This window comes from Heterodontus francisci, chromosome 12, assembly GCF_036365525.1.
Source record: "Heterodontus francisci isolate sHetFra1 chromosome 12, sHetFra1.hap1, whole genome shotgun sequence".
Classification (NCBI taxonomy): Eukaryota; Metazoa; Chordata; class Chondrichthyes; order Heterodontiformes; family Heterodontidae; genus Heterodontus; species Heterodontus francisci.
The window spans coordinates 58,816,021-58,832,679 of NC_090382.1; the positions used below are offsets into that span (position 1 = coordinate 58,816,021).

General features: G+C 40.5%; 1 protein-coding gene across 10 annotated transcripts in view; it reads left to right on the plus strand.

Annotated features, from left to right (window-relative positions):
* Positions 1-15,962, plus strand: part of LOC137375880 (eukaryotic translation initiation factor 4E-1A-like) — a 141,749-nt gene extending 125,787 nt beyond the window's left edge. For all 10 annotated transcript variants that reach the window (XM_068043503.1, XM_068043499.1, XM_068043501.1 and 7 more), the window contains 5 exons: positions 149-244; positions 2,615-2,678; positions 3,420-3,533; positions 4,430-4,569; positions 14,710-15,962. In XM_068043503.1, the coding sequence (XP_067899604.1) occupies positions 149-244; positions 2,615-2,678; positions 3,420-3,533; positions 4,430-4,569; positions 14,710-14,824 (529 nt within the window). In that variant the 3' untranslated portion in view covers positions 14,825-15,962. The remainder of the gene's footprint in view (positions 1-148; positions 245-2,614; positions 2,679-3,419; positions 3,534-4,429; positions 4,570-14,709) is intronic.
* The last annotated feature ends 697 nt before the right edge of the window (positions 15,963-16,659 follow it).

Here is a 16,659-nt window from a genome sequence, read left to right on the forward strand (position 1 = left end):
GTAGTAATGGAGATGGCTTTGGTGGTGGTACTAGATGGTAGCTATTTATGTAGCTGCATAGTTGGTTGACTAATCATGGCTTTGAAACAGGAAAATTGTTCTAAATTGTCTAGAATATTTCACTTTGTGTATATTCCTCCAAATACAGGTGGACCCTCTGGTTTTTCAAAAATGATAAGAGCAAACCTTGGCAGGCAAATCTTCGTCTTGTTACTAAATTTGACACCGTGGAAGATTTTTGGGCGTAAGTATTTATATTTTAATTCGAACAGAAAGTGGATAACCGTTTTAACATGGAAATATTTCTAATAAGGTTCAATTTTGAAATCATGACTGCTTCATGTCTGGGTGGGTGTCAGTTTCAGCTTTAGGATGAGATATTGTCTGTAGTGAGTGAGAGACTAGTTGCTTGCAGCAACAGCTGATTTTGTTGGCGAGTGTTATAGCATCTGATCTGAGACAAATGAGACTGAATCAGTGTTAACTCTAAATTTTCCTAAATTCTCGAAGCCAAATGTACTTGATACTTGCTTAAAAGATTGCTGCAATTATGGATTTGGTCCTTCAGTCAACCATGCTATATAAAGTTGGCCACTTGAAACACCCCATATGTGTTCAGTGTAGTGAAGTTTCACTATATCTCTACCTTTTTAAATTGTTACTTTGTGCTATAGTTCTGCTGATGTACTAGCATTTTGAGTGGGTTTTCAGTATATTGTTGCGACCCGGTGAGAAAGGGGTCTAGGGTTCCCTCTCAGCCTTCACCTAGTCTTACTGTAACAGGGTTTAATTTTAAACACCATGTTTTTAGCTCCCCCTTGGTGAATCCTTGTTCACTGCTTTCCAATTATAAGGCAAAGAAACCAGCACAAACAGGATTTCTTGGGTTTAAAGAGGAAAGGTTGAAATTTATTAATCTTGAACTTGAACTCTAATTCGGTTAATGCCTACAGATAGATGACGTGCCTACACATGCAGATAGACAGAAAAGAGAAGAAGAAAAATAGTGGAAATGTTTGAGGCAATCTCTGAAGATGGTTTTTGTTATGGTTCTTACTGTAGAATTCTTGACTGTAGGTAGATCTTGCTCTTCGTTGGGGCCCAGTTTAATTCTTAAACCTTGTTTGCTGTAGGAGACCTTTTTCTTTCGGTGTTCATGTGTCTTTGGTTGATTTGGAGTTCTGAGAAAGAGGGAGAGCCAGACAGGAGACGTCTTCAGTCCAGGAGCATATTGCAGTCTCTCTGTTCAAAAACTCTGTGCAATTCAGAAAAACCAGGTTGCTAAGCAGGCTAGTCATGTGACTAGCTAGTCTGAACCCATCTGTTTGTGGATTTGGCCATCCCAGCAGTCATCCTGAAATTTGAGCTCCTCACCTTCAATATCTGGTCTCAAAGTCCATTGTGGGTTAAATTGGATGAGGGAAGTAACCCTTTTGTCTACACAAGCACAGTCTGCTAATATGCAAATGTCTTTCCAGCCAAGGGCCTGGTGATTTTCTTTTTTAAACAAGTCCTTTCTTCAAGAGTTTTCAAATCAATGTTCATATTACAAAATTAACATGCCTCATTCTTGGCAGGTGGGGGGGGTCTGCATGACAACATTTTGACAAGATTTAAATTTGGGGTTTTGAGAAGCCCAAAGGATGATTGCAATAGCATTTGACATTCTATACCTAGCCTCCTGACAACTTTAAAAAAAAAACTCTTATTGCTTCTCCAACACTCTATGCTTTTGACCAGTGCAGGAGTGAAAATAAGTAGCTTATTAATGTGTTCTACTTGAGATTTGTTGCTGCCTCGAGATGCACTTTAGAGCATGGTGTGGAAGAAAATAACCAAGATTCTACAATTTTTCCCCCTGCTTGTTTGTGGGGATATGATCTTAAGCACTGGATTAGTGTTTTTTCAGGAGCATATTGAGAAATCATTGATATGGGGACATAAATTTTGTAATAAAGTTTTAAACTCTTTCACAGCAAATTCTTTTTGGAGAAACTTATGCTACTTGTTAATTAATTATTTATAAATGTAAAACAAAGGAACGTGGACGAGTTGCATTCTCTTACAATTGTTTGTGGACCTTCCATGCTGCTTATGATTCTGGAGCATAATTTTCATGTCTAGTTAATCATGTCCATTTTTAAGGCTATAGTTTGGTATGCCATTTGGTAGTACAGATTATTGGTAGCTGTTAATTCGATCAGTAAATTCTTGCTCTCGCATATTCATGACAATTGTATTCAACTGTTTGGCACTTTGATTCCTGCAGTCTCTTGCTAATTGCTATTTTAATGCTCTTCCATTTCCAGCATATCTATCTTTTTCCAATTTTGTTCTACACTGGTTATTCTCGTCTCAGTTCAGTAAACTGAACTAAGTGACTGCTGAGTCTACTGGCCTAGGATCACTACGTAGTGCTGGTTACTGTGGCCCTTGAAGCTGCTTTGACGAGTTTGATCCACATATGGGTGCGCCTGCTTTTTTTTTCTAGTTTACTGCAGTCAACCTCTGGTCAATGCTGAGTCCAAGGTTCTGTTGCAGTTTTCTTCATGTATCAAAGGGTGATTTATTTTTTCTCTAACTGAATTTTTTTTTTGTTTCTTTGCTTCAATAGATTATACAGTCACATTCAACTTGCCAGTCGGCTGATGTCAGGTTGTGATTACTCTCTTTTTAAGGTTTGTAGATTTGATATCTTTATGCAAAGTTAGCAATTGTTCCTGAAGAAATATATCCACGAGAGCCCTCTGGAAAGAATGAATGCTGAATGTGATTCACCTTGTTTATAGTGCCCCCATGAGGAAGTGTGGAAAAACTTGAATTCCTTACTGAAGTAATCAGGGTTTTCAGTCCAATGAATGTTTTGAGAACAGTGTCAAGTCCTGTCTGCACAAATAGTGCCTGCACCTAACATTTCATTCCCAAACAGGAATTTCAAAAACCATAGCGTCAAAACCTTTTCTTTGATCTGGATCAAAAACTTTCCCTGTTCTATTGCAAAGAAAAAGCTTTCTAAATTAGTTGCAGAAATTTCTAAATGAGGAGTTTTCAGCCCAACTGTTGCTTTTGCTTCAGCTGGCTGGCTGACTCATCATTGGCAAGGTGTGGGAATTCCATTGTTGAAATTTATCATTTCAAAGTTGTGTGGAGACAAGAAAGTAGTACAAAAAGTTTAAACTTGACAGCACTCACCTTGGTGGTCACAATGTGAACTAAGTGGGACAGCAAGTTCATTACCATTTATTTTCTTTTAATAAGTAAACCAGACAATTTTTATATTTGGCTTTCCTTTTGATTTACGAAAGGATTTAAGATAATTTCACTACTTGCAGTCTTGAAATAATTAGAGATTTAAGATTTGAAACTCCTTGAACTGGATCTGTTGCAACAATTTAGTAATTTTGATTTGTATTATGTAGGACGGTATTGAACCTATGTGGGAGGACAACCGAAACAAGTGTGGTGGAAGATGGTTAATCACACTGTCTAAGCAGCAAAGGATGCTTGAACTAGATCAATTCTGGCTAGAAACAGTGAGTTAATTTAAAAACCAATTATGATTGTGATTTTAGGCAGTGCATCCAAGTGATGAGTCATAGGCAGTTCCAAAATACTTATTAACTTTCATCCTCATCTAACGTTACAAACTGCAGCAGCCCTTTGAGACAAACACCATTTAATTTTCTATTGTGTAGTGACGTGAGTTATTGCACCTGTTAAGCAAATTTTAACCACTGACATTAAGATATCAAAGTTGCTTGAATTTAAATCTTTGACAATTTACAGTTCGTGATTTTATATGGATTCCTTTTCACAGCTGTAGACCAGTTGGTAACACTCGTGCCTCTGAGTCAGAAGGTTGTAGATTCAAACCCCACTCCAGGAACTTAAGCACAATCTAGGTTAACACTCGAGTGCAATACTGAGGGAGTCCTGCACTGTTGGAGGTGCTGTTCTTTCAGATGAGATGCTAAACCAAGGCTTCGTCTGCCCTTTTGGGTCCTGTGACAGTTTTTATTTTTGAAGAACAGTAGGGGAGTTATCCCCAGTGTCCTGGACAATATTTATCCCTCAATCAAAATCACAAACAATTTATCTGGCCATTGTAACATTGCTGTTTGTGGGAGCTTGCTGTGTGCAAATTGGCTGCCATGTTTCCTACACTACAATAGTGACTACATTTCATTTGCTGTAATACAATTTTTAGGATGTCCTGAAGCCACTTTATCTGGGTATTGAAGTTAGACTGAACTTCTCCAGTCTTTAAACTTTTAAGTCTTTATGTTCTATACTGCAAAGATATATATGCTGTAGTTGTCCATGGAACAATTAAGCATTCTGAATCTGTTTAGTTTTATCTTCCCACCATTTTTAAAGTGCAGATAACTTGAGACTTTATATTAATCTTTGCATTTAATATCTTTGCAAGCTGCTGTGCCTTATTGGAGAAGCTTTTGATGATTATAGCAATGATGTATGTGGTGGAGTAATTAATGTTCGAGCAAAAGGAGATAAAATAGCAATATGGACCCGTGACACTGAAAATGAAGAAGCGGTTTTACATATAGGGTAAGTTAATGCTTTTGAAGGATGTATGTGTTCTGTTACCTTAACACTGGATTCTAGTTCCTTGAAGATCTCTAGAAAGTTTATTAACAGCTAAACTAGTATATACAGTACAGAGGAAACTATTTACAGAACCTTTGTCTAGGGTGTTATAGTGCAGAGTGACTATGGCTTCTAGTCACGACTAAATCCTGGTACTTAGCTCATTAGCATACTAAGGTCTTAAAGAGACCTCACTCTTGAGGCAAAGGTAATCATACAACATCCCTTTTCTTTCTATCCAAAGTTAAGTGTCCTATTCTACAGGTAAAAACACACAATTGGATAACATCAAAATTGATTATACAGGATAGAGATTAAAAAAATTTGAGTGCAAAAGCTTGAGTCCATATTAGTTCGGTGGTTTGACAACTCTTCCAGATCTTGTTATGGTATAACCTTCTGGGGATTTGGATTTTACCATTGGCTGTTTTTGGTTTGCAGGCATGTCAATGTGTCGGTTGTTCTGTCACACCCTCATCGAAGTGTGTTCTTGCGAGTCTGCTGTTGCACACTTTTCTCTTAATTGGTTTTGGTTCCTCCTCAACACTGCTCCACATGATGTTGTAACCTTGTAGGACTCCAGCTCATTGCATACTTTAGATACCTCTGTGGGTAACCATGTTCTCATTGTGGAGTGTATGACCCAAACTTTTGTCCTACATGTAGCTGAGGTAGTTCTGCCCCTGCATGCACCATCTTCATTTCTCCCTTGTTATTTGAGCAGTGTTTCCTGCATCTGAGAATTTGGACAGATGATGGCTTGGCAGAATTGTTTGCATTTGTCTGCCAAACATGATCTCTGTTTGTGACGGCAAGCCCATATCCATAGCTGTAGCCCTGAGGTGTAACAAGGCAACATGAAAATCTTGTTTCATTGTCCTATGCTTCAGGATAAGTGACTTAACTGTGTGAACCATTTGCTCAGCAAGACCACTAAATCCAGGGTAATATGGTGAGGACGTCACATGGTTTACAGCCCATTTGGTGCACCATCCCTGAAGGGTCTGCCCATATGCTGTGGCCCATTGTTAGAAATAACTTCTTCAGGTGCACTGAATAGACTGAATATGGCACTCAATGTTTCTGCAACGACTGTGCTTGAAGTGTCTTTTCCCTGTCTAACAGTTGGAAATTTGGAGAAATAATCGGTGACTAAGATGAAGTTGTCTCCATTCACAGAAAATGGACCAATGGACTGACAGAATCTCGTGAGGGTGTAGAGATTCTTCGCATTGTTGTGGTTGGTGGCTCTGGCATGCCTTGCACATCTTCTCTAACTTTTCAATGTCATTGATCCCTGGCCAATCAAGTGTCTCATGCCAGTCATCTTGTTCTCCCTATGCCCATATGGCCTTGGTGAAGTTGTGACAAGTTGTCCTGTCTGAGAGCTTTGGGCACAATCACCTGTTTTCCCTTCAAGGTGACACCTCTCGAGATATAGTTTATCTCCATAAGGCCAAAAGTATCTGAGGGTTTCTGGCACCTCTTACCATATCAGGTGAACCTTCTATGAGGGTTCTGGGAGGGTTGATTGTTGGAATTGCGTCCTTTCTCGGGTGCAGTACGGCATCGCCTTTGTAATCTCCTATGGTGTCAAACCTGTCTGGGTTATTTTTTTGTAGGCTGCGGATTGATTTCTGCAGGTACCCTTTGTCTCTTCTGTAATGGGTACCTTGATGACCTCCTGGATAGTCACAATGTTGAGGTCTTTACATGCTGGTAGTCCTGCCATTGCTTGTGTCAACCAAGTAAATTATTTGTGGTTTCCACGCTGACTTGTCATAGCTGCGTTTGTGTTGTTGGTGTACCGCTGCAAGGGATGGGTGACCATTATATGCAGCTAGCTTTGCAGTTGTATCATTGATTTCCAACGATCCTGGTACACACCCTGCAGGATTCAGATTGGTAGGATATATGCACAAATGTTACGACTGACCGCTCCAGTCAAAGCCCCCAATCAAAATATACAATTCTGATTGTCGTGGGAGAAACGCACTGATAATTCAATCCCGTCGCTCCACAGATCGCCTAACATATCATTTTAAAAACTTCCCAAATTAAAGAAAGACCCAGCCAAATTGTACCACCTACTAACCCCCAAATGAGGCTAACCAAACCAGGTGTCTTTAAAACAACAAATTAAGAATTTAGTTCTTTTCATTAGTTAAACACTATGAAGATATAAACAACATTTAAAATAGAGTCCTTGCAAACTTACAGTCCAATGTTGCTTGAAGTCCTCACAATGTTTTCCTTCTCCAGCGAATAATGACTTGCAAACACTTTCAACAGAATCGAGCTGAATTTAGAGTTTTTGAGGGATAAAAGATTGTCACAGTCTAGCTCTCTCCCTTCAGTTTAATTACCAGAGATCTCTGTTTTGGATTGACTTTTTTTAGAATTTTGAGATGATTAAACAGACTAAAATCCTATTCCTTCATTTTAATGGTTGAGAGCTCTTTTTTTCTGGGTGCTGTCATCACAGCTGTCTGTGTCCTCTGTCGTCAGAAAAACTGTCTTCAACTAAAAGCCAGTTCAAAACTGAATTGTAACAAATGTATCACATGAGACTCCCTCCCAATGGCTGTATCTATGGCAATGAGAATGCTGCCTTTGAATCGCAGTCTCCAAATGGCTGTTTCTAAGGCAATGAAAATGCACCTCCCTGTAAGTCCTGAGGCTTGCTGGTTCTTAAAGCAATACTGATCCTTGGCAAGCCTTAAAGGCAAACTGCATCTTCTCCCTCCAAAAAAAAACTACAGGACCATGACACAAACTCCTGTCAATCTTAGTCCTGAGTGTGTTCTTGCCAACTTTCTTTGCGCACATGATATTGTTAGCAAAAGCCAAGATGTGAACCTGAAGCACTGTGTTGATGAAATCTAGTGTGAAACTCCTGATTGTCTTCTGGCTGAGACTCGCTCCACTCTGAGCCTTATCTCTAGTCTATTTTGCTGTGGATTTTGTTTATTGTATTACATTTACACAGGCCTCTGGCACTCTTCCTTGCTGCTATTGCCATATTGCTGCGCTTGTCTTTTGGTTGTTTGTGTCCTATTGTGACTTCTGGCTGAGTCTTTGGAGCCAGTTTTCTTGCATAGGTGGGCCCAGTGTCCTTTTGCACTGCATGTTTTGCACAGGTCTTTAAATGCAGGACAACTTTGCAGTGAGTGGGACAAAGCATACTTGCCAGCTTTCTTGTTTGCTTTTTACAATCTGCTTATCGTGCGATACTATCGGCTATACCTACTATTTGCAGATGCTATTGTCCAGCTACAATGGCTTCGTATTTCCTGCTATCTCCTAGCAGCACATCAATGTTGTGACCTTTCTTGTTTCCCCAACAGGTCTTTTGAAATGTTTCGATGGGTGTTGAGACATTTCATTCCAACACCTCCCCCTTAAAAGTTGTGTTTATTGCCCTAATTACAGCATCTACTGAAAAATTAATCTATTGATTCCTGTAGCTGTTGCCTGTAGGACACCAATTCCAGGCAATGAATTCTAAGATTCACTCTTAGCTGAAGCTGATCTTGTAGCACTTTCCATATCACTGCAGGATCTTTCTGTTCCTCTGCAGATAAGCCAGAGGTATTGATTCTTTAGAACACCTCATTTCCAAGTTGTCATGCTAGACCCCCACCTGTCAAGAATGAGGCACATTAATTTTGCCATGAACATTTGATTTTGAACTGCTACTGGAGTGAAGAAAGAACTTGTTAAACAGATCAGCTGTGGCTGGAGAAGACATTTTCATGTTAACAGTTGATGATTGGAAGGACAAAGGACCATTCCCTGACACATTCAACCCACAATGGACGTTGATCACCAGGTATTGTGTGTAAGAAGAGGAGCATTCCAGAGACTGCTGTAATCCAAGATGTGGTCAGACCAATTAGTCACATGACTAACCTGTTTGGCAACCTGGGTTTTACTGAATTGTACAAACAGTTTGAACTCTGAGAAATTCTGTTTGCCCCTGAACTGAAGATCTCTCCTCGGGGTAATACAGCACAGAAATGGGCCCTTCGGCCCATCGTGTCTGTGCTGACCAAGCACAGTTCTATTCTAATCCCATTTTCTAGCACTTGGCCTGTAGCCTTGTATGCAATTGTATTTCAAGTGCTCATTTAAATACTTCAATATTGAGGGTTCCTGCCTCTACCACCCCTTCAGGCAGTATGTTCCAGATTCTAATCACCCTCTGGGTGAAAATCTTTTTCCTCAAATCCCCTCGAAACCACCTGTCCCTTACCTTAAATCTGTGCCCCCTGGTTATTGATCTCTCCGCTAAGGGAAAAAGTTTCTTCCTATCTAATCTATCAATGCCCCTCAATTTTGTATACCTCAATCATGTCCCCCCTCAGCCTTCTCTGCTCTAAGGAAAACAACCCTAGCCTATCCAGTCTCTCTTCACAGCTGAAATGCTCCAGCCCAGGCAACATCCTGGTGAATCTCCTCTGCACCCTCTCCAGTGCAATCACATCCTTCCTATTGTCTGGTCCCCAGAACTGTACACAGTACTCCAGCTGTGGCCGAACTAGCATTTTATGCAGCTCCATCATAACCTCCCTGCTGTTATATTCTAGGCCTTCCTAACCACCTTATCTACCTGTACTGCTGCCTTCAGTGATCTATGGACAAGTACACCAAGGTCCCGCTGACCTTCTGTACTTCCTAGAGTCCTACCATACATTGTATATTCCCTTGCCTTGTTAGTCCTCCCAAAATGCATCACCTCACATTTCTCAGGATTAAATTCCATTTGCCACTGCTCTGCCCATCTTACCAGCCCATCTATATCATCCTGTAATCTAAGGCGTTCTTCCTCTCTATTTACGACACCACCAATTTTAGTGTTGTCTGCAAACTTGCTCATCATACCTCTTTTATTAATGTCTAAATCATTAACATACACTACAAACATCAAGGGTCCCAGCACCGATCCCTGCAGTAAACCACTGGTCACAGGCTTCCACGCACAAAAAAAAAACCCTCAACCATCACCCTCTACCTCCTGCCACTAAGCCAGTTTTTGGATCCAATTAGCCAAATTGCCCTGGATCCCATGAGATCTTACTTTCTTAACCAGTCTCACATGTGGGACCTTATCAAAAGCCTTACTGCAGTCCATGTAGACATCAACCGCTTTACCCTCATCTACCCATCCAGTCACTGCCTCTCAAAATTCAATCAAGTTTGTTAGACATGATCTCCCCCTGCAAAGTCATGTTGACTATCCCTGATTAATCCCTGCCTCTCCCAGTGGAGATTAATCCTGTTCCTCAGAATTTTTTCTAATAGTTTCCCTACCACTGATGTTAGACTCTCAGACCTACAATTACCTGGTTTATCCCTGCTACCCTTATTGAATAATGGTACCATATTCACTGTTCTCCAGTCCTCTGGTACCTCTCTAGTGGCCAGAGAGGATCTGGAAACTTGTGTCCGAGCCCCTGCTATCTCCTCCCTGGCCTCACATAGCAGCCTGGCAACATCTCATCTGGACCTGGGGATTTATCCACTTTTAAGCCTACTAAAACCGCTAATACTTCCTCCCTTTCAAAGCTAATTTGTTCAAGTATATCACAATTCCCCTCCCTGATCTCCACACCTGCATTGTCCTCCTGTCTGCCCCCATCTCTTTCTCACCAGCCTTTGAATCCACTGAAGACCCATGAACCCCAAGAGAGAAAAGTCTCCTACAGCAAACAAGGTTTAAGAAGAATACTGGGTCCCAATGAAAAGCAAGATTTTCCTACAATCCAAGGACTCTACAGTGAGCTCAAAGAACCATAACACAAACTCTTCAGATATTGCCTCAAACATTTCACTTTATTTTTCTTCTCTTTTCTGTCTCTATTTGTATGTGTGTATTGCGTATGCATGCTAGCATGGGTGGGTCATGTATTTGTAGGTGTTAACCGAATTAGAGTTTAAGTTTTAATAAATTTCAACTTCTTTAAACCCAAGAAAGCCTGTTTGTGCTTATTTCTTTGTCTTCTAATTGCAAAGTGGTGAACAAGGATTCACCAAGGTGAGCTAAAAACAGTGTTTAAAATTAAACCCTGTTACGGTAAGACCAGGTGAAAGCTGAGAGGGACCCCCAGACACCTTTCTCACCTGGTCGTAACAAACTATCAGTATTTTCACAGCCTGCTTCTCTAGTTCTACAACTGCTTGGCCTGTGAAGCATAACTGCTTTCTTTGTTTCAAAGTTTGAACTCTGATAGGATCTCAATGGCCTTCCAATTCATGCTGGGAAATTTGATATCCATCCTTCTCTTTTACTTCCTGATCTGTATATTAATTTTTCAGCTCGATCTATGTCAGCAGCACTGTATTGTGACTTTTTTCTATTTGTGGCTTGGTTTGAAACTTTAAAAAAAAAAATTTGTTCATTAACTCCAGTTTTCCCCTTTAAGAAATAATTTTCTTGAGGCTGGTTGCTTTGATAGAATGTTTGAATCTTGTGGGGGCATCTCTTTGGGGAGAGGTTTAGATGCCTCTGATCTAGACACAACCAGATTGCTCCATTCTTCTTCAGTAGACCCATAATTGAGCTGCACCAGTCTCTGAGGAGGCACATGACAGATAATGCCATTGCATTTCATGTCATCCAACTCATGCTTAAGCTTTTCTTGTACTCACACTTTGGGAGGGTTGAGTGACGGAATTGCATCCTCTGAGGTGCAATATGGCATCATCTTTGAAATCTCCTATGGCATCAAACCTGTCTGGGTACTTTTTTTTTGGTGTAACAGGTACTTGACACTGTTCTGTTTTGCTTTCAGCACTTCAGCTTGTCTGTTTACACAGCTGTTTGAGCAGTTCAGGGCTTTCCCTTTTGCTTTTTTTTTTGCTTGTGTTTATTCATCACGGTTGAGGTGGTTTAATGAAATTGGAGATTCTGCAGTGTTCGGGGGTTCTCTGTGCATTTTTTCCCAGATGCCTCCTGTAACAGCGCCGACTGCAATCAGCCTGAGAGGATTTGGGTTTTTCCATTTTTCTCTCTCCCACTCTCTCTCTAATCTTCGAGCTGGTCATTTCACCATGCCTGCCACCATGTCATGTGTTCAGTTATCTAACTGTTATTTACTTAAGGTATGTGGATTCTGGTTCCTTGAAGATCTTGAAAGGTTTATTAACATCTAAACTAGTATATACAATAAAGAGCAAACTATTTACAGAACCTTTGTCTAGGGTGTTACAGTTGCAGAGTGACTCTGGTTTCTGGTCACATGACTACATCCTGGTACTTAACTCATTAGCATAGAGTTCTTGAAGGAACATCTCTCATGAGGCAAATCATACAATAAAGGATTTGCTGTATTAAAATTGTATCCATTTCTGATCACTATTTTGTGCTATTCCCTCAGAAGTGGAAGATTTGTGACCATTTCTCAGTCAATTGCCTGAATTTTTCATTATCTGCTTAGCATTTTCCCCAACAGTCAATTTTAGCTTCATTTAGTTTTTTTTTATTGATGGCTTGCAGGTCTGTCTTTTTGAAAAAATAAAAGACCTTTGCTTGATTTTTGTGTGCATCATTTCCATTTCCCTCTGTTTTGAGGTGTATCATTACTTATACCCTTGAGTTTACATTTTTAGCATTTTATTTTGGAAAGCTGGACATTGAGACACTTGTTAGGAAAACATCTCCAAACTGTTGACTTTTTAAAAATTGTATGATCCATAATCTAAACTTGTTTTTTTTTTAAATGAACTGTTTATACAATGGCCATTTCACCCTCCTCATCCTTTGTAATGGTACTATTTAAATAAATTTGAACTCGTGAAAGACATTTTTTAAAGCAAAAACTTGCACTTGTATAGTTTCTTTAATACAGCAAAATGACACAAGGTGCAACAGGAGTTATCGATCAAAATTTGACAGTTACAGAAAAGGATATTGGGACTGATGAGAGGTCTCTCTTTTAAGGAGCATTTTAATGGATGATGGAGGAAGAGGTAAAGAGGCAGCGTTTAGGGAGTGAATTCCAGAGCTTGGGGCCCAGGCAGCTGAAAGCATTGCTGCCAATAGTGGAGTTTTTTTTAAATCAAGATCCTAGGATTGGAGGAGAACAGAACTTGAAGGCTTAATGGGGCTGGAGGATATTGGAGATGGGAAGGGATGAGGTCATGGAAGAATTTCAAATCTAGGATTGGAATTTTAAAATTGTGTTGCTGGACCAGGAGCCTATGTATGTCAGTAACACATCAATAATGTATGAATATGACTTCAAGATACAGGCAGCAGAGTTTTGGAAGTTTATGAAGGATGAAATATGGGAGGTCAGCCAGAGGCATTGGAAAACTCAAATGTTGAGGTAACAAATGCATGGATGAGTGTTTCAGTAGCAAAGGGACTGAGATGGGTCCCACATAGGGTGATAAGAGATTGAAGTAGCTATTTGGTCTTGGTGATGGAGGAGACATGGTCGGAAGCTCATCATATGGCCAAACACTGCACCAAGGTTGCGAATATTCTGGCTCCATTTCAAGCAGTTAGCAGAGAGAAGGATGGAAATGGTGAACGAGGAACAGAGTTTGTGGTGGAGACCAATTTTTTTTTAAGTTCCTTCATGGGATGAGTAGTGCTGGCAAAGCCAGCATTTGTTGCCCATCCCTAATTACCCTTGAAGGTGGTGGTGAGCTGCTGCCTTGAACCACTGTAGTCCATCTGGTGCAGGTACACCTACGGAGTTAAATATGATGGCTTCAGCCTTCCTGATATTTAGAGGAAATTTCCACTCGTCCAATCTTGGACGAGATAAGCAGTTTGCCAGATCAGACAGTGGAAAGGTCAAGAGAAGTGGTGGTGAGATGGAGTTGTGTGTCATCTGGGAACATGTGGCACCTGGCAAGCATTTAGGATTTCAGCAGGGGATGAACATAGGAGGCCAAGGATAGATTCTTGCACTGATACCTCTGGTATCCTCCAAGAGTGGGAAGAGAAGTCATTGCTGGTGATTCTCTGGGTATGACTGGATAAATAAAACTGCAACTGGGTAAGGGCAGTTTTGGCCAGCTAGATGAGGGAGGGGAGGTATTTGAGGAGGATGGTGTGGGGGAGAAGTGAGGAAAGGGCAAGATTGGTCAAGTAGCACTTGGCTTTAATTTAACTTCAACAACTGAATTGTTAATAGAAAATAAAGCAAAATTAAATACAAAACTAGTTGTCTTGGATGCATTGAGGTATCTTATTACTATTCATATTAAATACAGCCTTCACTATTGTGAAGTGACTTGAGTTGTAGGCTGGAGTTTTATGCCTTCCCATAGGAGCAGGCTGTTGGTATGGGAGGTGTTCCCCAACGCCTTCCTGCCCAACTACAATTTTACCACAGGTGGTGGCAAGAAATGGCCCACCTGCCCAGGCCAATCAAGCCCTTAAGTGGCTAACTGCCACTTAAGGGCCTACATCTACTCCCTGCTGCCACTGGTATTTTACCAGGGTCGTGGGTGAGGGGGCTTTCCTGATTTGGGCACCTTGCACAACCACCCCCACTGAAATAAAGTTGTCCTCCCCCCTCTCTCACCCCCTTGCCTCGCTAGGGCCTGGCTTTTTTTTGGGCCTTTCCGGTAACAATTACCTTTTTTTTTTCTAGGGCTGTGCCCATGATCCTGTTGCTGAATGCAGTCCCAGCAGTGGCCACCATTCCCAGTGACACTGCTGGGACTGAGCTGATGGCCTGCTGACTGGCCGACAGCTCTTGGAGGTGTAACTTTCTGCTTTAGAAGTGTAAGTCCCACCCAATCAATTTAAGGGGCTGGGCCACTTAAAACCCTTGCATGGCTCCCAGGCTTGGCGGAAGCGGGCTCACCTCAACTTTTTGGCCAATGGGCAGGGCCTCCCTCCCAACATACATTTACCATCAGAATTGTATCTCAAATTTGGGCAATACTTGAGACTTAATCCTAAAGTTAGTTTAAATGTTTAGCTATTTAACATTAATCAAACTATGGCATGTTAGTAGTATGTGTACTCTCCATGAAAAAGCAGTGTTTGGAACATAATTGCCAAAAAGGGGGTATATTGAATGAACTTTAAATTTGGGTTAAAGCTTTTTTACAAATGAATTTTTCTTTTTGCTTTAGAAAAACATACAAGGAAAGGCTAGGCCTTCCTGTGAAGATTGTGATTGGTTATCAAGCACATGCAGATACTGCTACGAAGAGTGGAGTGGGAGTTAAAAACAAATTTGTTGTTTGAGAAGTCTTGAGTAAGTGTCTTAAATTGGGCCAAGCTTTAAAGCTGTATAAACTGAACTTGTGCAGCACTTAAATCAGTATTGCACTTTACTTTTTGCAATTAATTTGGGATGATATGTATTTTTGAAATTGACCTGTTGTAATTATCTTTATGCAAGACAATTGTTAAATATTCTTTTGTGCAAGATATTTGTTTAAATCATGCAATTCAAAATTTTCATCGAATGAATTGATTATACTTCTGTTGTATGTTCAGTTGCCTTCTTATGTTGATCAAGAGGAGTATCGTCGATAAATGAAACATTGTGTATGATCTTCGGGGCTCCTGCTATTCAATACAATGGGCACTAGACCATGGAATTTTAAATCTTCTCAAATTCCATGATAATTCTAACTCAAAATTGCCAGCAATTACTCTTCTGTTTTGAATCCACTTTTGTTTGCTCCAAGTGCATAGGGATGGGTAGGAACTTAAATCATTGTCAATGTATAGTGTTTAAATGCTGCATTCTATTTCTAAACTTTGTTAAATTAAAGCTTTCCTTCTGGTTTTTTTTTTAACTCTTTGCATGAATTTGCAACTAACTAGATTGGTTGCTGATGGTTATAACTAAGTAACACTGGCCCTGATGATTTGAGCACAAGGACAAATGAATTGTATGATCCTTGTATATTTTGCCTGTTTCCCCCTCTGTAACTGTAAAGAACCATTTAGTTAACTTTGAAGGATGTTTTGAATGTAACTACACCATAATTCTGCTCTTGTCTATAAGACAATGATTATCTTGGCCTATGGCTGCTTTGAATAATCTCTTCACATTCAAATACGAGATGGTTCTGGAGGTGGAAGAAGAGATTTGGCAACTGAAAGAATTTTGTTTGTTTTTTAAAAAACACAATCAAAAGACCAGGCTTAAAATCTGTTCAGTTTTATGATAGGTAAACTATCTGCTCTTCCATGTGACTGTCTAGGAAATGGCCTGGCTCTAATTTTAAAGGCTGTGCCCCTTTGTCCTAAAAGCTTTTTCCCACCAGTGGGGAATTCTATCTATCCAACCCTATCAATTCCTTTCAAAATCCAGGTGCCCAATTTAAAAGGGATTAACTATGTCTTTGGCCGTTCATACAGTGTCCTAGCCTAGGATATGGGATGTTTTGGAAAGACTTATTGTTATTGCTATTACTGAGACTTGGTTGAGGGAAGGGCATGATTGGCAACTAAATATCCCAGGATATTGATGCTTCCGGTAGGATAGAGAGGGAGGTAAAAGGGGTGGAGTTGCAGTACTGGTCAAAGAGGATATCACAGCTGTGCTGAAGAAGGGCACTATGGAGGACTCGAGCAGTGAGGCAATATGGGCAGAACTCAGAAATAGGAAGGGTGCGGTAACAATATTGGGGCTGTACTACAGGCCTCCCAACAGCGCGCGTGAGATAGAGGTACAAATATGTAAACAGATTATGGAAAGATGTAGGAGCAACAGGGTGGTGGTGATAGTCAATGTTGGGAAAATTAAAATATCCTAAGTGAATCCCAGTGTTAGAGGTCCAGATGGAGCAGAATTTGTAAGGAGCATCCAGGAGGGTTTTCTAGAGCAGTATGTAAATAGTCCAACTCGGGAAGGGGCCATACTGGACCTGGTGTTGGGGAATGAGCCCGGCCAGCTGGTTGAAGTTTCAGTAGGGGACTACTTTGGGAATAGTGATCACAATTCCATAAGTTTTAGAATACTCATGGACAAAGACAAGAGTGGTCCCAAACGAAGAGCGCTAAATTGGGGGAAGGCCAACTATACCAAAATTCGGCAGGAGCTGGGGAATGTAGATTGGGAACAG